The sequence below is a fragment of the Puma concolor genome, chromosome A2 (assembly GCF_028749965.1).
Source record: "Puma concolor isolate L17-30 chromosome A2, mPumCon1.1.hap2, whole genome shotgun sequence".
Classification (NCBI taxonomy): domain Eukaryota; kingdom Metazoa; phylum Chordata; class Mammalia; order Carnivora; family Felidae; genus Puma; species Puma concolor.
The window spans coordinates 160,498,320-160,521,552 of record NC_141668.1 but is presented as its reverse complement, the minus strand read 5'-3'; the positions used below and the strand labels follow the sequence as shown (position 1 = coordinate 160,521,552).

The 23,233-nt window shown below is 56.3% G+C and overlaps 1 protein-coding gene and 1 long non-coding RNA gene across 6 annotated transcripts in view; both read right to left on the bottom strand.

The window, feature by feature from the left end:
- Positions 1 to 23,233, bottom strand: part of BRD4 (bromodomain containing 4) — an 86,813-nt gene that overhangs the window by 4,261 nt on the left and 59,319 nt on the right. For 4 of the 5 annotated variants that reach the window (XM_086698812.1, XM_086698816.1, XM_086698814.1 and 1 more), the window contains exons 7-14: positions 22,228 to 22,356; positions 15,580 to 15,789; positions 14,539 to 14,738; positions 13,919 to 14,214; positions 12,781 to 12,891; positions 3,282 to 3,334; positions 2,800 to 3,166; positions 1,576 to 2,163 (exon numbers count right to left, since the gene is read on the bottom strand). In XM_086698812.1, the coding sequence (XP_086554938.1) occupies positions 1,576 to 2,163; positions 2,800 to 3,166; positions 3,282 to 3,334; positions 12,781 to 12,891; positions 13,919 to 14,214; positions 14,539 to 14,738; positions 15,580 to 15,789; positions 22,228 to 22,356 (1,954 nt within the window). Of the gene's footprint in view, positions 1 to 1,575; positions 2,164 to 2,799; positions 3,167 to 3,251; positions 3,335 to 12,780; positions 12,892 to 13,918; positions 14,215 to 14,538; positions 14,739 to 15,579; positions 15,790 to 22,227; positions 22,357 to 23,233 lie in introns of all 5 variants that reach the window. The other variant, XM_086698815.1, reaches the window with a different exon arrangement.
- On the bottom strand, positions 5,670 to 12,774 carry LOC147583695 (uncharacterized). Its single transcript, XR_015248489.1, has 2 exons — positions 11,313 to 12,774; positions 5,670 to 8,103 (listed from the first exon to the last, which is right to left on the bottom strand). It is a non-coding gene; the product is annotated as an uncharacterized LOC147583695 (long non-coding RNA).

The following is a 23,233-nucleotide window of genomic DNA, read 5'->3' as shown; positions in this document are numbered from 1 at the left end:
GCACAGACCACAATGCCCCAAGTATGGTGGACCTTCCTCGCCCCCATCCCTCTAGAGCCAGAACTTGCTCCTAACCTCAGAGAGGTAGAACGGCTGCTCAGAGACAACATGGTGCCAAGGACCAGCCTGCCCCTGACCCCTGGGCCCCTGGCCCCGGGTGGCAGGTTTTGCCAGACTTGGTGTCAGTGGCCCCAGTCCAGGCCTAGGGATCTGCAGGCATAGGACAGGACTGCGACAGTCTCTTGTCCGGGTGGCTCCCTCAGCAGCACCTGTTTAATCTACCAGTCATTAGAGGGGAGGCCCAATGGCTCGGGGGTAGTGCCTATAAGCTGGCCACATGCCCACAGATGCCTGTGAAACCCCCTTGAGACTCCAACCACTTGGCCTTTGGCCTCAAGTCCCCGGCTGCGTTCCAACCCACACTGCTCCCTGTGACCTATCCCAGGCCGCAGGAGAGCAAGGGAGGTGGGCCTGGGGACTCACGGCGTAGGTGGCCAGAGGAGGCTTACCCCTTTCCCCCACCGCCCCCCACAGGGAAGCCTGGCCTTCCTCAAGGGTGAAAACAGGCAAGCAGCACAGCTGCTGGGACCAGCAGCAGCCTTTCCCAGGGAGGACAGACAGCTGTTCTTGGCTCAGGGCATGCGATGATCCACTTGGCACCTGGCAGCTTTTGCTAGGTTTAGGAGCAGTCACGGCCCGAGATCAACAGCCTTGTTGTTCAATTTGCAGGCGGCACCTGCACTCCCCAGCCAGGCTACGTGGTCCGCCCGCCCTGCCAAGTCCAAGAACTTCAACCTTGATCCTCACGCATCGGCACACCAGGAGGCACTGTCTGGAACAATCCCCCTCGCTGAAACTGCCTGGCACGGTATGGTCACAGACACTTAAAAAACGGGCCAGGAAAGGCGAGAGGGTGCAGCCTGACCACTGCTGTGGGAAAGGGCAGCCTGGACCAGGCTGGAGAAAGGGAGCAGGAAATGGAAGATGGCTCCTGGGTGTGCCCCAAGCCACCACTCAGCTTAAACCCAATTCTCTCCCACATGGTCCTCATCTACTAGGTGAGCTTTACAACGCTGAGAGCAGGGCACCTAGTTCTACAGGTTCCCAAACAGCCCCAGCTACCCTGGCCTGCCCCTAACTCTGTCTGGACCTCACTTCCTACCCTCTTTAAATTAGCTCTGGCTCATTCTTTGAAATCTCCTTCAGGAAGCCTGTCCTGACTCTCAGAAATGGACAAGATGCCTCCCTGGGCTCCTGGCTTCCCCACCTAGCAGGAACACAACGTACTGTAATGCTCGTGACTGCGACTTCCCAGACAAGGGCCAGCGGGGACCCCGTTCTCAGTCATCTCAGGTGGCAAGTCAAGACAGACCCCAGATAACAATGCTACATGAAGCCCCAACGCCCCCTCTCGGCCACCTCTCCAACCAACCCAGAGCCTTCAAGGCTCAGCTCTGGGCCCACCTCAGCCTGGAGCTTGAGCTGACCCACTGGGCTTCTTAAAGACAAGATTCCGGGCCCAACACCAGTTTTTCCAGAGCCCGGGGCGGGGCGGGGGGGCAAGGGCCAACTTACCTGTTGAATAGGGGTCTGACTTGTGGTGCCGGGGTGAAGGGTGGTGCTGGATGACCTGTTGAGGCTTGGCAGGCTGTGGCGGCGGCGGCTGCTGGCCAGGGGGTGGGTGTGCAGGCTGCTGGCCCGGGGGTGGTGGGGGCTGCTGGATGTGGGTGGGGAACTGCATGGGCTGCATGTGCACAGGCCGTGGCGGGGGCTGGTGCTGCTGCTGGGGTGGTGGCTGCGGCTGGGGAGGCGGTGGTGGTGGCTGCTGCTGCAGCTGCTGCTGCACGGCAGGGTGGGGTGGGGGCGGCAGGGGGGGCGGGGGCTGGGACTGCACCTTCACGGAAGGGAGTAGTGGTGTGGGGGGCTGCACCTTCTGCAGCTGCTGCAGGTAGAGCTGCATCTGCATGGAGGTGAGGGGTGGGGCGGGTGGCTCTTCGTCCTCCTGCAATAGCACTTGGGGGGGCTGAGCCATGGGGGGCTGTGGGAGAAGGGGTGGCTGAGCCAGGGCAGGTGACACGGCCGGGGGCCGGGCGGGCTTGGGGGGCAGGGCGGCGGCTCGGTTGCTGGGCCGCGACGGCTGCTGGGGCAGCGCGTTGTGCAAAGCTGGAAAGACAAGGGCGTGGCAGTGAGGCTCACGGCTTCTGCACCCCAAGGCCCAGCCTTCCCACTCCATCCTGACCTCCTACGGGTCTCCCGCCACTGGCTGCCCCACCCTCCCTGGCCTCCCACAAATTCAGGAATAAGAACAGTTTCCAGAGAGGTCTATGGGATCGGTCCCCTCGCCAGTGCCACTCTGCCTTGTGCTCTGCACCCCCGACCTCCCTCCTTGCCCTGTGGGTCTCAGAGCAGGCCTTCCCCAATGCTCCCCCCCCCCAGCTACTTTGTCTCTGGCCCAAATGCGCATGCATCCCCCAGCACCTCCATCCCCAAGTTGGAGGCAGCGTGCGGCAGCGTATATCTTTTTTCTATCTCGCGCGACACCCACCCCACGGAAGGAACACATCAGTGTCTTCCATATCAAAGAACTAAAGAACTAACTCTACGCAGGGCCCGTCCCATGGCGTGCGTCTCAGTCTCCCGTCATTTCCTTAATGGCTCGGAAAATCAACTGGCCTCCCTTTGGAAGCAACACAACTACAGTCGAGGGGGTTCCACAGGTCACCCAGAGTGCCTAGTCAGTGAAAGTGCAGGACGGGAAGGGGGCCTCCCTGCACCTCGGCAGGCGTGGCCGCAGCTCACCTGGAGGAGAGACCACCGAGTGCTGGTTGAGATGAGGTGGAGTGCTGTGCTCGGGCGGCTGGGGCAGGTGAGGGGGCAGCTCGGGCTGCGGCAGGTGCAGGATGGGCTGGGTGAAGTGGCCGATGGGGTCGAAGACGCTGCCTGGGAGCTGGGGCTCCAGGACGGGCACCTGGGCGGCGATGAAGGGCGGAGGCGAGGACTTCATCGTGGTGGCTGCCTGTGGCGGCATGGAAGGCGGGGGCGGCGGGGGTGGGGGCTGTTGCTGCTGCGGAGGTGGAGGCGGCGGGGGCTGCTGGGGAGGCGGCGGGGGCTGCTGGGGCACGGGGGCCGGGGTCTGCTGCATCTGCTGATGGTGGTGGTGATGGTGCTGCGGACAGACAGGCTGACGTCAGGCAGGCGGGACACGCCTGTGTACCCTCGGGGCCCATGAGGGCAGGTGGCCAGCTGCTCACCTGCTGGAGGACACCCCTGAGACCACGTACCTTCTTCTGCTCCCTCCCGGGGTGCCCCTTCTTTTTTGACTTCGGAGCCATCTCTGCAGAGGGAAAGAGAAGGTGGTGAGGTGCTGGGGGAGAGAACTGTGAGCCGGCCTCGGAGGCAGAGCCAGGAGAAAACAGAGGGTAAGTTCAGAAGGGCCGGTGACGGTGACAGGGAGGGTAGCTGGGTTCCGTCAGGGACGGGAGTCGGTCATGGGAGAGAGAGAGACGTATGGGGCATCACCTACCCATTTGCCTGCTACTTCTCCTAGCAGGGACCACGTCTGAAAAGCCTCCCTGCCCACGAGTTCCACTAAACGATGATGCCCGGGTACGCTGGGAGATGAGCTACAGAGACCTCCTTGCCCAGTGTCTCCCCCACTTGCTGGGTCAGACGCCACTATGGTGACTGAAGTGTCTGTACCCCAGCCCGCTCTGCCTTGGGAACAATTGTGCCACTCAAAATGATCACATCCATTTGATGGATCAGCCAAGTGAGGCTCAGAGAAATTAAGGGACCTGCCCTGTGTCACGCAGCTGCAAAGTAACGACATGGCTGCCTCCAACTGTACTGCCCTCTAAGCTGACTCCTTCCCATCCTCCCAGGGGAAGCAGAGCTGCACAACTGTGGTGAGAGTGGTGGTGTCGGCATGGGCCAAGGCCTGGCTGCAGAGTGAGCACTTTAGGGGAGGGACTGATGGAGAGAGGGAGGGAAGGCAGGCCAGCGTCTCAGGAATGACCCGGAGGAAACGGAGAAGGTGCTCGCTACCGTGGCCAGCAAAGGTGGCCACCAACCAGCATCCCCTTCTTCGTGAAAGACCAGCCTCACACAAGTCCCCGTGATGGGACACAGCCAACGTGCTGCAGGGAGAAGGCAGTGCGTGCCCTGGTTCCTCAGGGGCCGGCGGCTTGTTGCTGCCATGGTATGGCCTTGTCCAGGATGGGCCTGTCCCTGCAAGGAATGGGCAACCGCCAACACACACACCCAACCCACAGATATATGCTAAGGATCTTCTGCCACCTGTTTGTCCCCTGCCAAGAATCGCTGGTGTGCGAACCCCAGAGAGGGAGAGGAGGCCCAGTCGGCACTCTTGGCCTAGGAAATGATGAAGTCAACAACGAGGTAGGAGACGGGACCCACGGTGCCTTTCAAGTTCCTGTCACCAAGAGACACCTCTTGGCTTTGCCTGGCTTCCCCTGAGCTCCTTGCCAGGGTGCCGGCTCTTGCTGGTGTCGGAGGACACATGCTTTGCCCAAGGCGGGCCACCTCTGCTGGTAGCTGCTTCACGGAGGGCCGTGCTAAGCTTCTGTGAGGTGCGCAGCCACAGGGCACAGCACGCTACCAAAACGGAGGAGAAGGGACCTCATGCCCTGCAAGAGCTCACCATTCCATGCAAGAGACAAGACAGTGACAAAGACCTCAGCTGCTATGGACACACGTCCTCATACAAATGGCCGCAACCGGGGACACCTGGAACACGGGAACCAGAAGCCCAGCCTCAAACCCGGACACTGGAGATGCCAGGAGAGGGTTCAGGGCTCTTTGGGTCATGGCAGGAAACCGGGTGAGAGGAACACTCTTGTGGGTGGGACATACAAAGGGGACAGTTTGGGTGACTTGCGGGATTAGGGCCATGGGGCTGGCAGCTGCAGGGTGAAGGAGGGACACTGAATTAGAAAGGTGGGAGGCCCAGGACCAAAGGGGGCCTCCATGCACTGGGCAGAGCATGGTGTGCACAGGCCTCTGAGCCGAAGGGAGCAGGAAGGGGCTGGGGGCGGGGGCGTCCCTCCAGGACGGGCACCTCTCGCAGCAGATCCCAGGAACAGACACTGAAACTCGAGGGAGGCTGGAGCAGCCACTCACACATGGGCAGGCCTTTGGGAGTCTGGGGGACTGGAACCTAGGGTAAGAAAGGGCTCAGGCTCAGTGGGGAAAGACTGACCAGGAGAAGACACGGTGTTGCAGGGAGAGGGCTGGGGTGGCCTGTCATCTCATGGCCTCAGGGGAATCCCCCCCTTTTTTTTTCTACCATAAAGGAGGGACGGTGGTAGCTCTGTGTGCCCTCGCTATCTCCTCGCACGCCATGAGCAGAGAGGCCCACGTGAGCACTCATGGGGACAAAATGCTGTGGGGTCCCAGGGGTTCCAGAGAGTGGGTCTTGGCTGCCTTGGCAAGTGTCCCAGGTCTCTGTGGGGAAGTGCCGGTGCGGAGGGGGACGGGCCTAGAGTGGGAAAACCAGTGGGAGGTACGCAGCAGACCTCCAGGACCAGAGGTCACAAAAGGGGCCGGTGGTGGGGACCGAAGGGTGCTGGAGCCTGTTTGGGACAGCTGCGTACAGCTCATGTGGTCCGAGCCTCCTGCTGGAGTTACTGGTAGGAAGACAAGACAGGAAGTGCACAGCTTCACGACACACCAGCCCCGAGACACCCACACAAAACTCTCTAGAAAGGGTTACATGAAGATGGCCTCGAGTACTGTGTGATCTTTATTCCATGAAAATCTTGAACTCAACACAAATTTCATCTTTACATAGGATGGTAATTGTACAAAGAATTAAAACGTTTTTGTAAAATCTGATTAAAACACTGATTCCTCCCCCAACCCCCCCCCCCCTCAAGGGAAGGAGACAGGATTGAGGGTAAGGGCAGGGCAGAGGCACAGAGCCCCTCAACGCAACGGACGGGGAAGCCTTGGCGCTAGCAGAGGCCCAGGCCACCCGCCCCTCCTACAGCAACTCCTCAGGCCCCGCAGGCTGGCTGGTGTGTCAAGGCCCAGCTGGCATGTCCCCCTGCTCACACACAGGAGGCTGCCAATGAAGAGTGAGTGGGCACTGCTCTCTCTGCCCTATTCCTGGGGCACTGGGCACAGGTAACGGCTCGAGTCTAAAGATCGAGTTCCCTGACAGATAAAAGCCCGATGGGCAAGGAGGCCAGGATCCCTGGACAGCAAGGGTGCAGAGACCCTGCAGGCGAGCTGGCCTGTGGCTATAGCTGGTATGCACGAGTGTGGGAAGGGGTGGGGCGGCAACACAGGCCGACACTGTGGGAATCCAGGCTGCCATTTGTTCCAAGACAGCAGAATCTTCCCAGAAAGACAATGCCAGCAGCTTCCCAACTGTCCTGTGGGAATCTCTGGGCATGAAGCCCCCTGGCTCCAGCCAGGCCGAGCTGCACTGGGAACACATCAGGCACAGGCCAAAGGGCAACTCAAAATAGTCTGTTTGGCAAATGAGTTTGACTGGAAGAAGACTGGCCAGAGGATCAGAGAGCAGCCTAGGAACTCGCAAGCATCACTGCAGGGCCCTGGAGAGGCTGGATCTAGAACCCAAGGCCCGAGGAAGTGTCCCAGGGTTTCCGCACAGGAGGTGGCCAGCATCCACCAGCTGCTGACGGAACTATACCTCCTCAAACTTGCTTCCAGCTCTAGAAGGCAGGCTCCAAGGTGCCAGGAGACTGTTATAAGCCTCGAAGAAGTACACACAAACTACACTTTAAAAAGGAAGAGGGGGGGGGGAAAAAACAAAACAAAAAACCCCAAAAAACCAACCCCCCCCCCCAAAACAACAACAAAGAAAAACAAAAACAAAACAAAACTCCCTGAAACACAGATGCTGTTCCTTAAGGGACTTTTCATCAGGCAGTTTTCTGCTGAAATGCTGGATTCATGACCAAAAAAGGGCTGATATTTATTTTTAGAGCAAAAAATCCTATTCAGTGCCTCTCACAGGGCTTGGATGATGTGGCCACCCTGGCCTGCCCCACCCCCAGAGGCTGTCATTATTCTAGGGGACTGAAGACTGAGAGGGTGCTTGCACTGGCGACACCCCTTCAGAGATGTGCACAGAGCAGACCCCGAGGGCTCTGATGGCCTCAGTATGGACTGGTCCAGTGTTCTGGGTTTGAGAGCCTTTTCTCGCCCACCAGCCCAGTGTCCCACCCCACTTGGGACAGGTCACCTGGTTGCATGGCCACTCTTCCTCGAGTGCCCCTCACTAGTGGCCTTCCTAAAAGCACCCCTTCCCCCTGTAGCCTGCTTCTAATTACTTGGGAGGGACAGGGAGGCAGCCCAAGAGGTACTTTCCCCTCTGTGACTTCGGGCATAGAGGCCAAAAAGTTGGGAAAATGCCCAACAGGCAACAATGGGAACAATGAAAACAGAAGGAAGACTCCAGGGGCCGGGAGTAGCCTGTGGCTGGTGACAGCCTCTGGCTGGAGCCTCACAAGCCACCAGAAAGAGGGCATGCTGAGGGACAACCCCGTGAGCTTTTGAGCCCAGCCAGGCTTGCCCCTAAAGCCCCTGTTCCTCACTGGGGAAAGCACTAGATTGATTAGAGTGTTCTTCTTTAGGCTGAATGAGATCGTCCCTGGGCTAACATCATTTTAAGATCCAGGAGGAAAGCAGTTAGGATCCAGAAAAAGAGGGAGGGATGAAGAGAGAAAACATACTCGTGACGGGGCCTTGCACACGGAGCAGCACCACACGTATGTGTGTGCGGGGGGATTGTCATCACCCTCTGGGAGATGCCACCCACCCAGTAGACCCCAGACGACCAGGGAGGCTGGGCAGGACAGCCAAGCAGTCTTTACACAGGAGGCCCGGGTGGCCAGCCGAGCAGGCAGCCTTCCCGGAGGCGGGATTAGGCGTGTGCTGCTGGACATGACTAAATCCACCCCAGGGGACAGGCCCAGGGCTCTGAGGAATTCCATAACTTGATGGAGTCCTGTCCCTTTCACAGAAGAAAATGGACTTAAGCTATAGCTTGCTGGGAAGGAATCTGGAACTGAAGACCGTTTTATTAAGAGTCCGTGTCCAATGATTAGGCAGGACCTACATAGAGGGAGAGAGAAACCAGTGTGAGAGAAATGGTGTGGAATGTACCGTTCAAGTCACAAGAACAGAAGAACCACAGACCGAGCCAGCCTCCTGTGCCCTGCCCACGGACAGGGCACGAGAGAACGGCGCCGGAGCCTGGGAGCCCTGCCCCCTGCCTGGCCAGCCGCGGGCGGGGACAGACCCACCTTCCCTTTACAAGGGCCACAGATCCGGCACGTGTGGATGTCTCCAAAACCACCCAGAGCCTGCTCATGCTTCCACACAGAGTAACTGCTTCCAGGAACAAGTTCATGTGCACCCTGAGCATGGACCAGCATTTCCTTTACTGGTCTTTGAATGTGAGAGATGCCCTGGCCTGTCGTCCTTGCCATCACCCCTGAAGACCAGCCAGGTGTGCCCACACGTCCATCAGGCACCCACCCCCCCCCCCCCGACCCTAAGCTTGTCTCCCCTCCGTATCTGCTTTACTGCACACTGTCTTTCTCAGGAAGGTGATGCCAGCCCTTCCTCAGGGCCGGGGCACAGGTAAGAAAACCCCCAAGAGAGGGGCTCTGCAGTGCAGGACCTCCAGCAAACACCCTCCTTTCTGCATTCCTACAAACACCAAGAAACATCAACAAAAAACAAATTACAAAAAGACCAAACAATTCTATACACCGTGAAGGTGGGGTGAAATCAGAAGACATGCTGAGGAGGAAAGCGGTCTCGAGTGTTTCCCCTTGATGGGAGAAGGGCGTGGGGCATGTTCCCACCCACACAGCAGAGGAGATGCCTCTGCCAGAGTCACGGATGCAACCAACACTGCAGTCCCATGGTCTTCAAGTGTGTGTGCGTGTGTGTGTGCGTGCGCGCGTGGGAAAAACCCACCCACTGGCCGGACTGTCATTCAGGGCACATTCCACAAGGCTCACCCTCGCCCACGAAGCCCCAGAGTCCCTCCAGCTGCGACCTCTGCATGTGAGTGTATGAGAGGGGTCACCTGACAGCACAGGCAGACCAGCTACAGTCCTGCCCTCCAGGTCCCTTCCTACCTCCCTATGCCCCTACCAGGGGCCTCTCCCTCTTCCCAAGAGCAAGTATTACACCCTTGGAGCAGGCAGCAGCAGGCCCCAAGATGGGCCTGGGACCCAGTCCCTCAAAGACCCCAGGGGTCGGAAGCTGAGGCTGGTTGTCTGGGAAGAACGCCCTGTGGCCTCTGTCTGCACTTTCCGGCTCAAATCTTTCCAAAACATCAAGCATTCCTTTTTTCCCCGGAGCTATTAAGAAACACCCACAAGCTCAAATCCTGGGAAAAGGAAACAAGGAGACTAAAATAGCTGGCGTGTGCTCCCACTGCAACTAGAAGACCAGGCACAAATCCAAGAGAACTACCCCACACCTCCCTGAAGCCATCCCAGCCAGGTAGCTGGGGTACAAGGGTGCAGTCCTAAGAGGGACAGGAGCTGTGTACCCACCCTACCCAGAAAGACCTGTGGATGGCACGTGGAAAGAGGCTGTCATCAGCGACATGACGGGGTGGAAAGCTGGACAAAGAGTCCTAGGACATTCCCTCTGGCCCCGTGAGCCAGGCAGACATGATCCCAGCACTGGTGACCGACAGGCCACACAGCTCTGCCCAAAGCCCATCTGGGATGGCTGCGGAAAAGGGGGAACCAGGCACTCACCTCTGGCCTGCCCAGCCGAGGTCTACAGATGCCTTAGGAGCAAGTGGGAAAGTGGCATTTGCATCCCCTGCCCTGTACCAATACTGAACCCTGAAGCAGATTCGAACTTTATCCAGAACTGAAGCTCAATGAAAGACCATAATCCAAGTAATAGCTGGGTTCAGAGGATGTGGTGGGACTGGCCAACAGCGTGCTTCTGGGCGGTGGGGAGGAACACATGGTGGCCTGGGACCGAGCTAGGAAAGCCCAACCCCTGCCCCCCCAACTCCATCTGTGGGTGCACCGCCTCCCTGAACTGCTGCTTGGCCCCAAGGACCAGCCCCATGCCTTAAGCAGTCCACAGCATCCTTATCTATGGAGAGCGGCCAGAGAAGGGATCTATGCACCAACCCCCCCCAACCCCCCCACCAAGCTCCAATTTAGTGCCTCTGTTTGGTTTCTTTTGGTGATTCATGTCTCAGGGCCCTGTCGGCAGAAACGACCCTTAGTACAAGTGACAAAAATAGGCCCTTTCAGGAATTTCGGCTCCAGTCCAAATGGAAACACAAGAACAAGGAGGGCAAAAACAAACCCCAAAAGACCAAAAGAAATACCTTCAATAACCCCCACCCTGTCCTATCTTCCCAAGGCAGAACCACTAACTGGCCACAGAAATTGGGGCTGCCTAGCTCCAGGGACCCAGCTTGAGCAGCTGCCCTGGAAGCAAGTGCAGTTTCCTATGCGGTATGGGGTGGCGGGTAGCTGCATTCAATGATGCAGGGGCGCAAGCTTCCCTCCCATTTTCGGGCCGAGTGTCTGAGCCCTAGGGCACAAACCCACACGGTGGTTCTCTTGAGAGAAGCATCCAGCTGACCCACAATAGAGCTCTCCGGTGCACACAGATGGCAAAGGAAAAGCCAGAGCCTTGAAGACAAATGGGAGCCTCCCAAAACTCAAGGTGGGGAGGGTGCCTGGAAAGAGGGATGGGCCGGAAGCAGCAGGGCAAGCCACTGGGCCGGACTGCTGGAGCCTGGGAGCCTGCAGGCCGTCGGCTCAGAGACTGTAAATCTCACCCTCCTTCCCGCCAGGACAGCTGTTCCCAGGACTCTCAGATTACTTGTTGCACAATCTTTCCATCTCTTTAAAAGGGGGGGGCACAAAAAGGGAAAAAGTATTCTCAGCAGTCGAGAGCTGTTGGAGATTCCGTCACAGCTGCCCCACGTCAGATGGTAGGAGGCGTGTGCAAGGCACTCAGGAGCCCAGGAGGATTTCCCACCTAAGGCAAACACACCCCAAAGAGCTTGGGGATCAGGGACAAAGGCCGCGGTCACAGATTCGCAATGAGGACTTGCCGGTTGGGTACCACGATCTACGTCGGGGCCAAAGCAGTTTGCCCTTGGCCAAACTGCGCCGTTTTAACAATTGGGTCCCCTGCCAATTCCAAGCTTTGGGGTTTTCTTTTGGTCACTCATATACTTAGGAGAAAAGGTTGTGACACCCCTAGCAGGAGCAGCGTGCTAGAAACTGCAGGAGGTGCAAAACCCCAGAGCAAAGGCAAACCTGCAGCATGGCTGGCACAGAAGAAGGTGAGAAGTCAGGGGCCACCAGGAATGCTAATTGGGCCCAAGAATACAGTCATTCATCCTGCAGAGGGCAGTTGGCGCTGGCTTCCTGCCAGCCCTTCCTGGGCGGGTATGGGGGTGTGGCGCCCCCTGCTGGTTGACAGATAAAAAAGCAACGGGGGTGGGGGGTGGGGGGGGAGGTGCTGGTTAGAAGAAAAGGACAAAGGATGAAGACAGAAGGGCAGCAAACTGCCCACAGCAGTCTCTGCATATAGCGGAGCTCAGGAAATATGGAACATAGCTTAATGACTTAATGACTCTCATTTGGGCCCACTGGAGACAGAATCTGGAGTCTTGGAGAAGCTCTTAGCCCACCTCAAGGCAAGCCTCCCACCTACCTGGGAAGCCTGGTACCCTTTCCTGTCAAAGCAGAGAGATAGAGTGAGAAGGCCCAGAAGCCCTCCTGTCCTCAGCTTCCCCAGAAAAAGGCAGGCTGAGCTGACAAGAGGACCGGGGTGTGCACACGCCTCGGGAGAGGGGTCACAAAGCTACTCTAAGTGTAAGGGGCCTCAAACTTCCTTGGCCCGATCAGATCACATTATCTTCATAAACTGACTACGTGGGGCTTACTATTAGTTTTAAGTCAGAATAACATGCCAGAGACGAAACAGGTCTATGAAAGAAAACACCCAGAAATACACTTCCCACTGAGGATGCACATACCACAGCCTGCCTGGAGAGGCTGCTCGGCTGATGGCACTAGACCTGCCCAGGGGCCAGCCCGCCCCCCCAGACTCGCACGGCCACCCCCACCAGCTCCAGCTCACAGAACAGGCTGGTTGCCAGGCTTCCTTTCTAGCGTCTCCTCCGGGCCAGTGTGAGGGAGCATCTGCCCTTCTCCCCATGCTCCCCGCGAATAATCAGGAAAGCACCCCTCTGCAGGAAAAGCTTCTCTCCTACCACCCTGCAGCTCTCAGCGTCTCCCCCTGCCCTTTCTCACTCCCACTTCCCACACTGAAGCTGCTGCTCAGGTGGGCGGTAGGGTCAGCCAGGACACCACCATGGGGCACACGTGCAGGCCCACGTGTGTGCACACTGCGTTAGGAGCAGCCAATGCAGCTGTGAGCACTCTGGGGCGAATGGCAGAGCCCCGAGCCTGGTGACAGCAGCGTCGAGAGCAGGCCGCTACACACGTGCCGCGGGAGCACATCACCTGAACAGCCGTGCTGCATGCGACTGTGACACAGGAAGAAACTGTAGGGCTGGGCGGGGTCACACTAACACTGATGCCACCACCTGGGCCCCAACACCCAAAGTCCTCACCAGGCCCCCCGAGCTCCCCAGTGTCCTAGCGAGAGGGTTACCGTTCTTATTATGACAGCTGTCTCTGGTCTCAGGTAGCCTGGACATGTGACTGAGCCAAACACAGGGAAGAACGCGACAAGAAGCTCAGTAAGACATCTAACCTGTTTCGGAGTCTTCACTGTCAGAAGAGCTGGACTCGCTGGTGCTCTCCGACTCCGAGGACGAGAAGCCCTTCATCTTAGAGGAGCCAGCAATCACATCAACTTTCTCGGCTGTAATAAAGCAACAGGGACACAGTCAGGCGGGGCCCCGACCTAGGGGGCTACTGCTGGCCACAGGAATAGCCCAACTGCCCGCAAGAAGGGCCAGTGGGCTGCTTCTACGAGGCCCTGACCAGTCCTACCGCATGCCAGCCAAAAGCTTGGCTTAATACTAGAATTTCAAAGCCCCTCCAATCTCTCAATACCCTATGCTGGGTTCACCAGACAGTTAAGAGACAAGGTAGGAAGTAATTCCCTGACATGAGGGACCGCTGAGCTCAGGCTCCCTCAGCTACTTTTCAGACAGTGGGTGCAGGGGACCCCAAGACATGATGGCAGGGACAAAGCAAGACGTGAAAGAGCCCCGGGAGTCTCCCAGCACCTCGGTGAGTAGACCGAGGGCACAGTGTCACTGTGCAGCACCCTAGGGAGGAGCCCGAGCGCCCCAGGAGTCAACGTGGACTGGGACAAAAGCTGCATACAACACTCTGATGTGGATATTAAGTCCTACTGGTCTCCAGACAAAAGCTGTGAGTTAAGATGAGACATTTGTAACAGGCAAGTGCTGCCTGGCAGACTGTTGCGGAGGGGCCCGTGTCGAATCAGAGAAGCAAAGCAGGCAGTGCGGACCTAACATCTTTCCTCCTGGCCACTGCACCTGGCCCTCACCCTCTGTTCTAAAGAGGTGGCAGCAGGGCGGGGGTGGCTGGCTTTTGGGGAAGACCCAGTGGTAAGGGCAACAGAAGCTGCTGCTCAGAGCAAGGCTGAGGACACTGAGGTGCAGGCAGGCCTTAGATGGGTACCGGCCAGGAGGTGGAGAATGGCACCACCAGCCCAGGGTCAAGTGTGATGTCACAGCCCTCCAGAGGTTTCTGTGTCGGGGACACAGCTTTTGTAACTGGAAAAACAGCCTACAGAGGGAGAGGGCCATGTCTGGAAGGCAAAGTTAATGGAGGATGCCCACTTGCCCAGCCTCCTCCCTGTCGGCCAGGGCTGGCCAGGACTCAGAGCACACCCTGCCCCAGGGGCCCAAGGGCACCTTGAGGTTTCCTTTTCTTCCGCAAACAGGAGGTTACGTAGCGCTCCAGTTCTCGAAGGGTGGACGGCTTCAGAGTCTCAAAGTCGATCTCAATCTCATCGGGGTTGGAGTTCTTGAGGGAGGGCTCCCGCGACTGGATGATGTGCACCACGCGGCCCAGTTTCTCACCAGGGAGCTTGTTGATGTCTAGGCTGAGCTGCCGCTTCTCCTCGTACGACATGGGCTTGCACTTGTCCTCCTCCTCCGACTCGTACGCAGGAGGGGGCTTGTTCTTCATGGGCGCAGGCTCCTTCTTGCTACGAAGGGATGATGCAGACACCATTGTCAACGTGAGGCACCCATTCCTCCATCGGGGGCTTAGGGGAGGGCTTCCACACCCCCACCCAGAGGGCCTTCACAGGAAACAGGGGAGGCTGGCAACGCCTTCCTGGGAGCACCCAACGGACACAGACCGCAAGCCATGCCCTGTCCTCACCTTCTGCTCCATGCTGCCTATCTTCCTTCCCTTCCCAAACACACTGGGTGCCAAGACCCACCCCAGGAGAAAGGGCGGCGAGGCAGCCTCCCTACCCACCGTGGCCAGCAGGGGTCCCCACCCAGGGCAGCTCAGGGAGGCAGACCTCGCATTGCTGTTGCTGCTGTTATTTTTCTTGGTCTTTTTAGGAGGAAGTTCCTTGGCTTTGCTCTTCTTATTCTCCTCCACTTCTTCTTTCTTTTTGTGCTTTTCTTTTTTCTTTTCTTTTTTGTCTTTCTCCTTTTTCTTTGGTTTGTTCTGCTGGGGCTGGGAGAGGGCTGCAAGCTGCTCGTGCACGGCTTTGAGCTGTGGAGCAGACAGGCAAGGTACACACGCCCATCATCCTGGTCTCTGGGTGGACCCCCGGGCACCAGGGTGCAGAGGAGGAGGGAAGCACAGGGAAGGGGGCTGGCCCTCAGCCTTGTGACCTGCCGCCTCACCAGATTTTTGAATCCCAGGCCACACCCACCCAGGCCGTGGACTCCGAGGATGGCCAGTGTCCTCTTGGCTAGACAAGCTGCCCAAGCTGGCAGATACCAAGCTCCACAGCCATCCAGGAGGAGGGTCCCTGGGAGGCTGGGTACTAAGGTCCTGATGGCTGGCTTGTAGGGCCTCAGGAGAGATGGACATCCTGGCTGAGGCTCCTCCTTTCAGATGCTGGAAAGATCTAGAAGCCTCGCCTCTGCCCGCAAAACAGCCATGTCTTCCTACCTCCACACCCACGGTGTACATACATGCAGTTGACTCTTGAACAATGTGGGTCTGAACTGTGCAAGTCCACTTATATGTGGATTTTTTTTCCCGATCGATATGGTACTATGAATATATTTTCCAGTTCTTATGATTTTCTTGATGTTTCCTTACTTTGCCGTAAGAATACACTACATAATATGTGTCACCCATAAAATAGGAATTAATCGACTCTTTACGTTACAGGTAGCTTCTGGTCAACAGTAGGCTGTTAACAGGTGTTCTGGGGAGCCAGAAGTTACACACCGATTTCCCACTGCACGGGAGGCCAGCACCCTTAAACCCCTCATCCCGCTGGAACTCCGAGCTGGGACTCGCCAGGTCATGGAGAACCCTGGGGAGACTGCCCGGCCCATGCATTCTGGGTGACTGGGAATGGGGCTGCCCACATCCTCACCTGCTCCTGGAGCTCGGCCAGCCGCTGGGCTCGTTCCTCTTCAGAGTCATCGGTGGAGCTGTCACTGTCGGAGGAGCTATCGCTGCTGCTGTCGCTGGACGAGGGTGGGGCTGCCACTTTGGTTGGGGGTGGCACCGCTGGGGAGGACACGGCCACCACAGGCTCCTCAGGCTCGTCTGGCATCTTGGCAAAGCGCATCTCGAACACATCCTGGTTGGGGGGGGGGGGGGCGGGGGGAGGGGGGAGCCGTGCCTGTGAGGGCTGCTGGGGGCCCAGGCATGGGTGGTGGGGGGCTGCCTGGGATGTGGCTCAGCATCACCAAGCCTCCTTGGCTGCCGGGCTTGACTCAACAGGAAGTAAGCAGGAAGGCCAAAGGGGGCTAGGCTGATGGTGACCCCCCCCACACCCCACCACTAAGACAAGGGGCTGGGTGAGGACCCTCGTCAGCTCTTCCAACACTTCTCACAAATTTCACTCTGAAACGTCCTTCTGACATGGCTTGGCACCCATTCTCCAGGAGACACAGGCCAGGTAAGTACATGTGACCCATGTCACAGGAGGCAGCTGGCCCACTGAGGACGTCTGTGTGGAGATCCTAGATAGATGGCAGGCCGAGGGCAAGACCCGCAAACAGTGCCTTGAGGTTCTCATTAGGTCAGTGCTTGCTCAGCACATCCCGAGGGCGCCTCCTGCATGCCAGGGCCGGGCACTAAGATACAATGATGAACAGAACAGGAACCTCTGCCTGCCTCCGGTTCACACTCCCTCAGGGAGCAGGTGGGGTCTTCAGTTTGAGAGAGCATTCCAGGCAGAGGAAACAAACAGCACATGCAAAGGCCTGGCCCTGGAGTAAGTGTGCCTCGTGCATAGACCAAGGCCGGCAAGGCAGCTGCGCCTCTGCTGCAGCAGGCACGTGTCCACCCCCACCCCCTCCTCAGACCACCTCTGGGGCACCTGGGTAGAGCCATGCCACTGGCTGAGGGGTCTCCAGGGCATGGCCAGCAAGGTGGGAAAGGTATAACAGAAGTGGATGTGGGGGCGCTGGAGACAGGCTACAGGAGGGAGTAAATCTTGTGAGGTGCCAGAGACCCAACCACATGCCCAGGGCTGTTAAGCACAGGATCCCACCACCCCAGGATTCCGAGACCTTCCAACTGTAAGTCTCAGGGATCCGATGGAACTCCCCATGGGGTCACAGAGCTTGGGGGCAGCAGCTTTGTCTGGGCACCTAGGCCCAACAGCCCTGCCTCACCAGGCAGCCGGCAGGTCCCTTCCTACCCCAAGGGCTCCATGATCGTAAGCCCAGTGATGACTCAGGACAAAGAACAGCAGTGAAAAGAACAAAGTTAGCTTCCCAGAAGGACTGCAGGACCTGCTTTAAAAGCCTAGAAAATGTCAATGTAGCATCTCACGCAAGAGAATGGGCCTTCCCAAGTGTGAACTGATGCTTCGGAGCAGCATGAGCCATGAGGCCTGGGAGGGCCGTGGGGTCAAGCTCCAAGGCTGCTGTGTCAAACAAACTAGGGTACACCTGACACAGCTGGCCCTAGAAGCCTCTCCCGATATCCCTGGAAGCACAGCTTCAGGTTTTCTGTCTCCAAGGCAGCTGGGAAAGGGGATGACCCCTGGGCAGCAGGGCTGGTGTCCTCCCCAACTGCAGTGTTGTCCCCTCCCCTCCAGACCACCCAGTTCAGGCTCCTCCAAGGCAGTTCCTGCTCCCAGCAAAGTGACAACCTGGATTCTACTGTATAAGTGGTTCTGCTACTATAAATTATAGCCAATTATACAGAAATTTCTAATTTCTAATTTATACAGAAATACATTCTGGAGCAGGTCAGGTGGTAGAGAAGACACCCAGGAGGCATGAGCAAGAGACTGTCACCACCCTGGCTAAAGGAGACAGGGGCTCACACCAGGGCAGAGGCCCCCAGTGTGGCAGCAAGCAAGACCCTTATTGCCCACAGTGCCCCGGGTCCCCAACAGACCCACAGGAGCGTCCAGAAAAAGCCAGGCCTGCTGCCAAGGAGGAGGGGGCAGGTTAGAGAAGTGTGCCTGAGGTGTCAGGACCCCACAGAGGGAGGAGGGTGGCAGCCATGGCCGAGTACCTGGTGCTGCCGGGAGGTGAGCTTTACCAGGTGGGAGCTTCCTCATGCCACTTATGTGCGTGCCCAGCATCTCCTGCCAGCTACCAGACAGCTCTACCCTTGCCACTAGGACATCCCTGCTCCTCCCCAACAGGCTGTGGCTGTGGTGGAAATGGAAGCCAGGACTCGCCCTGAGGCCTCTCCTAGGGTACTCCCTGGCCCTGCTCTCCCAAGGCTCCAAGACCAAAGAGCAAAGAGCACAAGCCAGGAGGCCAGGCGGGCTGGCTGGCTGGGCAGTCACCGCGGGGCCTACAGTCTGGGGCTGCTGGCTTCCCTGTCGCGAGCAGCTACAAGACCTGTCATCCTCCCATCTGCCCCGGTTCCAGTAGGGGGCACCCTGCGAAATGCACTTGGGCTTGAGCGCCAGCGAACCTAGAGCTACCGCAGAAAAACCTTCCCGCGTGGCTGAGACAGACTTGCACCCGTATGGTAAAGAGAAACGATGTGCTCCCTGCCCTCAAGGAGTGAACAGTTATAAAGTACTATTAAGTGTTAAGGTGGAAACAGCAAAGGACTGGTGAAGAGTCCCTGGGAAATCTGAAACCTAAGGATGAGGGCAGGGTGTGTGTGTGGGGCGGGGGGGGGGGAGGGGGACATGATACCAAAAGCTGCAGAGACCTAGCAAGGATGTCTCAAAGGAGAGAAAGTTGTGACTCACGAATCCAGGTGCTCATCCTGCTGGCCAGGTGGAAAATGGGGGAGAGGGTGTGGGGCCAGGCTAGAGGACGCCAAAACCGAAAGAGACGCACCTAGGTCAAAGGTCTTGTGAGGGAGGACACTGAGGCGATGAGCAGAGAATACCAACAACCAGCACTCTCTAGGGGAGCAGGGGCTCGGGGCTTCCACACTAGGGCTGGCAGTGTCTAGAGGTGGACCCAGCTCCTCTGCCCAGCATGCCATAACCTCCACCCGCACTGTAATTCTCAGCATCAATCAGCAAAGCACACTGGTTTCAGAGCAGGCGTCTCCTCTTGCTAGAATGTTCACTGGGTCACCTACTCTGGGCTGTGTCAGATTCGAGGGGGAAGCACACCCTCCACCCCTCTAGTGAAACAGCTGCCTGAGTGCCAAACGGTCAAGCACGGCCAAGCCCAGATACAGCTGTGGGGCTTGGCCATATCTGGGCACAGCGAGGCTCAGAGGGGGGTGGTGGTGGGGAGCAGAATGCAGGCAGTGGCGGGCCACTAAGTGCCGGGTGCTAGAGATGCAGCTGTGAGTGCACACACTCAGAAACACACATTTACATACACCCGAAAAGCTTCCTGCCTCTGGGATCTAATGCAGGATATCCCAGTGCAATTTTCATTTTTCTTTGCTATAAAAATAACTGCACATCACCTTGAATTTGCGCTTTTTCTTGCACTAAAACTCTGGTAATCTACAAGGGCGCCAAACTCCCTAAATGACTCCTCACTTCACAACAGAGCAGGCAGTCTAAACGGCAGTACCGCCAGCAGCTCTGGGCCTACCAGATGGACTCACGGGCCTCAGCCCAAGCCACCTGTGGACTGAGGAAACCCTGAGCCCAGACACTCCTGGCTGTCTTTGTGACCATGGCTGCCAGGTGGTAGGATGTGTGTTTTCTAAAGGCCTAGAATTTAGAGACTGGAAGAGGAAAACAAAGTGGATTCTTTTCCATGTGATTTTCCAGGTAAATCCCAGTTCTTGGGAACAGTCTAATTAAGAGGAGGCAAGTCTAATACCTGTTCAAGAGGCAAACAGAGGTTGGGGATTTGTTGCTTCTCCTTCCCTCTGGACAATCTAGTCATCCAACCATGCTGATCCAGGAAAGCTTACGAGGAAGAGGAAAAAGACTGAAATGCCACAGAGCAACCAACTTCCAGACAAGAAGCCCTTCACATCGACTCTGCATCTGAAGCAGATACCTCTCCACCTGCCTCGTGGCAATGGAGAAGGAACATCACTTCCTGTAACACAACAACCCACCCTGAAGTGGGCCAAGCGGGCTAGGGCAGAGGCTGCCCCGTGCTAAATGGCCCACCCTAGGCACTGCCCCTGCCTGAAATGGACCCTCCTTCAGGTCAAGGACCTCATCTAGTCCAGCCTGGTATCTGGAATAAAAATGTTCAGAAAGAGGCTGCTGTGAGGAAAATAGCCCAGTGGTCTCACTATGGCTAAACCCCATGTTTGGGTCATGTTCATGCCACTGCCAGAAGGATAAAAATGAAACACATAAAACCAGGGGAACCTGGGTGGCTCAGTCAGTTAAGTGTCCAACTTCAGTTCAGGTCATGACCTCACAGTTTGTGGGCTCGAGACCCGCATCGGGCTCTCTGCTGTCAGCACAGAGCCTGCTTCGGATCCTGACCCCCCCTCTCTCTGCCCTTCTGCCACTCATGCTCTTTCTCTCAGAATTAAATAAATGTTTAAAAAAAAAAAAAAAAAAAAAAGACAAAGCCAAGACATAAAACAGGCACAGAAATTAGGGAAAGCTAGAATATACTGGAGAATTCTTTCTCTTTCTGATTTATTTATTTATTTATTTAAGTTTATTTATTTAAAGAGAAAGTGCATGCGCAGGGGAGGGGCAGGGAGAGAGGGAGAAAGAGAGAAAATCCCAAGCAGACTCTGTGCTGTCGGTGCAGAGCCTGACGTGGGGCTCCAACTCATAAATTGTGAGATCATGACCTGAGCTGACATCGAGTTAGACGCTTAACTGACTAAGCTACCCAGGCTCAGCCACTCTCCTTCTATTCTTTTTAAAGTAAAGTAGGTCAGAATAGCAATCTTGGTGCTGGCACAGAACTTGTTTTGGTTTAGCTGTTTGCATGAGGGCAAATAAAGGGTAGGAGTATCGATCTGGGAAAAAGCTATCTCCCTCCCCCAATCCTCACAGGACAGTGGAAAGAGGAAGTCTAAGACAAAGATCTGAGGGCAACACTGCCACCTGGTGGCCATGTATGAGAATTGCCATAAAATTATAAAGCCTGAACTCTTTTTAAGGATGGGAAATGCAGAAGTAAACAACGGAAAAGCAGCTTTGTGAAGAAAGCAGAAAGCACCCCCACCCCAAATCTCAGGGAAAATAAAACCAAATAACAAGCAACAGAAACTAAAATAACGTTCAAGGCTGAGGGTGCATTTCAATAATAGCAGCCAGGTTCACACTAGTAATAAGTTTTTATTCTATCCCAAGAGTTCCAGGACACATCCTTTGAACCAAAAGCAGTCCCTGACCCAGACAGAGGCCAAGGGAAGGAACGGGAGAGATGGAGCCTTGGCGCCAGTGTGAGGAGGTAAGAGCCACTATGATGGTAAGTCTGGGACAACGTGTGGAGCTAACGGAACCAGGAGACGGGCAAGCGATGGGTCTCAGGCAGCCTCTGAGCTGAACGGACCCACAGGTTGCCAAAGGCATTTGCGAGTCTGCACTTGTGCCCTGTAAGCACTCCACAGACAGGTGGGAAAGACAGGTGTGAGGAAGCCTCCCACCTCGCCACCAGGTGGGAGTGGGGCATGAGATGTGCAAACCGGTCCTGGGCTTGACCAGAGTGCCTGCCTGTTGTAACAGCAGGTGATCCACTCCAGGGCCTGCTCTGACACTGAGAGCAGAAGCAGCCCAGGGCTTTGGGGATAAGGGATTAGATATTTTTATGTGTGTAGGCTTAAGAATTTTTTAAAAAGCAGATTATAAAAGTACTAAATATAGACTTTATTCTCCAGAAATTTTTTTGAAGATTTTTTTTTTTTAAGTAATCTCTACACCCAATGTGGGGCTCCAACTCACAACCCTGAGATCAAGAGTCACATGCTCTACTGACTGAGCCAGCCACGTGCCCCAGTTCTCCATAATTTTTAACCCCTGATCTTTCCACCCAAAGATAACCACTGCTGAAATCTGGGTACGTTTTTCCTTTTTTAAATAAAGCAAAGTGAAGTCAGTTCACACATTATGCTGTAACCTGCCCCCCTTCCTTCCACTCACATGTGCACTTTACAGGGTGCACACCCAGACCAACTTGAAGGGGCCACAAACCTCAATGGCACCCATTAGGAAGTTGTGGCCTCACGGAACACCTAGAAGGCAAAAGATTTCAAGGCTCTGGTGAAGAAACGTCCACAGCTGAGCAATTACTTCAGGTCACAACTGTGTCCAAGTGTCTACCTAACAAGAGTGTCTGCCACCAACCGGAGACAGGTCTGTTTTGGAGAACAGATTGGGCCACATACAGCACATACACTCTTCTGGCCAAGGGCAACCAAATGCAGGTATGGGGCAGGAGGTTTTCAGTGGGATACACCAAAACAAAACCCCAAATGCCCAAAACCAAAACCAACTGTCCTGCTTTATAATAAAATAACCTCAATTTTATATTGATGCACACGCTATCCTGACTCAAGTTCATCTTCAAAGCAACACGGCATTATACCAAAGCAAATGACAGAAATAAAATCTATGAAGGGCCATACAGGCCTGGCCCACCCAGGACCCCAGCCTGCTCTACTGCAGGATGTTGTACCTGGAGCTTCCCCAGGGCCTCACCTGGAGCTTGCGGGCCATGGCCACCACCTCGTGGTCAGGAGGGTTGTATTTATAGCAGTTGGAGAACATCAATCGGACATCAGCACCAAATTCCTGAGCGTCGCGGTACTCGCGGGCCTCCAGTTTAGACTGCAAAGACAAGACAGGGCCTCCTTAGTTATGCCCAAACCTGCTCCAATGGGGACGTGACAGCCAGGAGGGCTCCCTGTAGGAGCAGGTCAGTTTTGCAGCGGAGCAGAGAAGAGATCATCACCTTAGTTCTCTGTCAGGTGGACAAAAAGACACTCAAAAGCAAGTCTCAGGGCTGGGAAATGCCCTGCTAGCACGCCAAACCCACCCATCCTGGTCACTGTGACTAAGGACCAAGTGGACACAGAATAAATGGAGACAGAGCTTCAGCCAGACTGTAAGAGAAGGGCTGGGACCAGTTCTGACCTGACATACACCTGTCTTGGTGATATGGGATAAGACACGGGTCAAAAGGAACATAAGTACTGTCCCCTCTTCTGTCTGTCCCATGTTGGGGGCAGGCTTACTCTACTCTCAGACAGAGAGAAATGCAAAATGGCTTAAAATAAATAAACATAACCAAAAAGGCCTCAAAATACGACAGTGAAGATGCCAGCACTTGTGTGTCTCCTCCTGAGAGGAGACATCAAGACCCACTCTATGACACCGGGCCTGGCAAAGTCATCAACTCTCAACCCCTCCTGGAACATTAACTGTGTGCAAAGTGCCCATGGGCACCAGGGCCCAAGGCCACAGAGGGCTTGTCCCCAGACCAGAGGGCACAGCATTGCTGCTCTCTGGGAAGAAAATTCCCAAGCACGTGGTCCTGGAGGCCATCCCCTACAATTCCCAGCAGGGGGCGCTGGGCTGCTTTGAGCTGGTGAGAAGAGACAGCTGCTAGGGCACAGTTCAGAAGCACCCAGGGCCTGGACCCTCCTCTTGGACCAGCCTAGGAGGTTCTGACCTTCTCTGTCCCGGGGAGTCCTGTCCCCAGCTC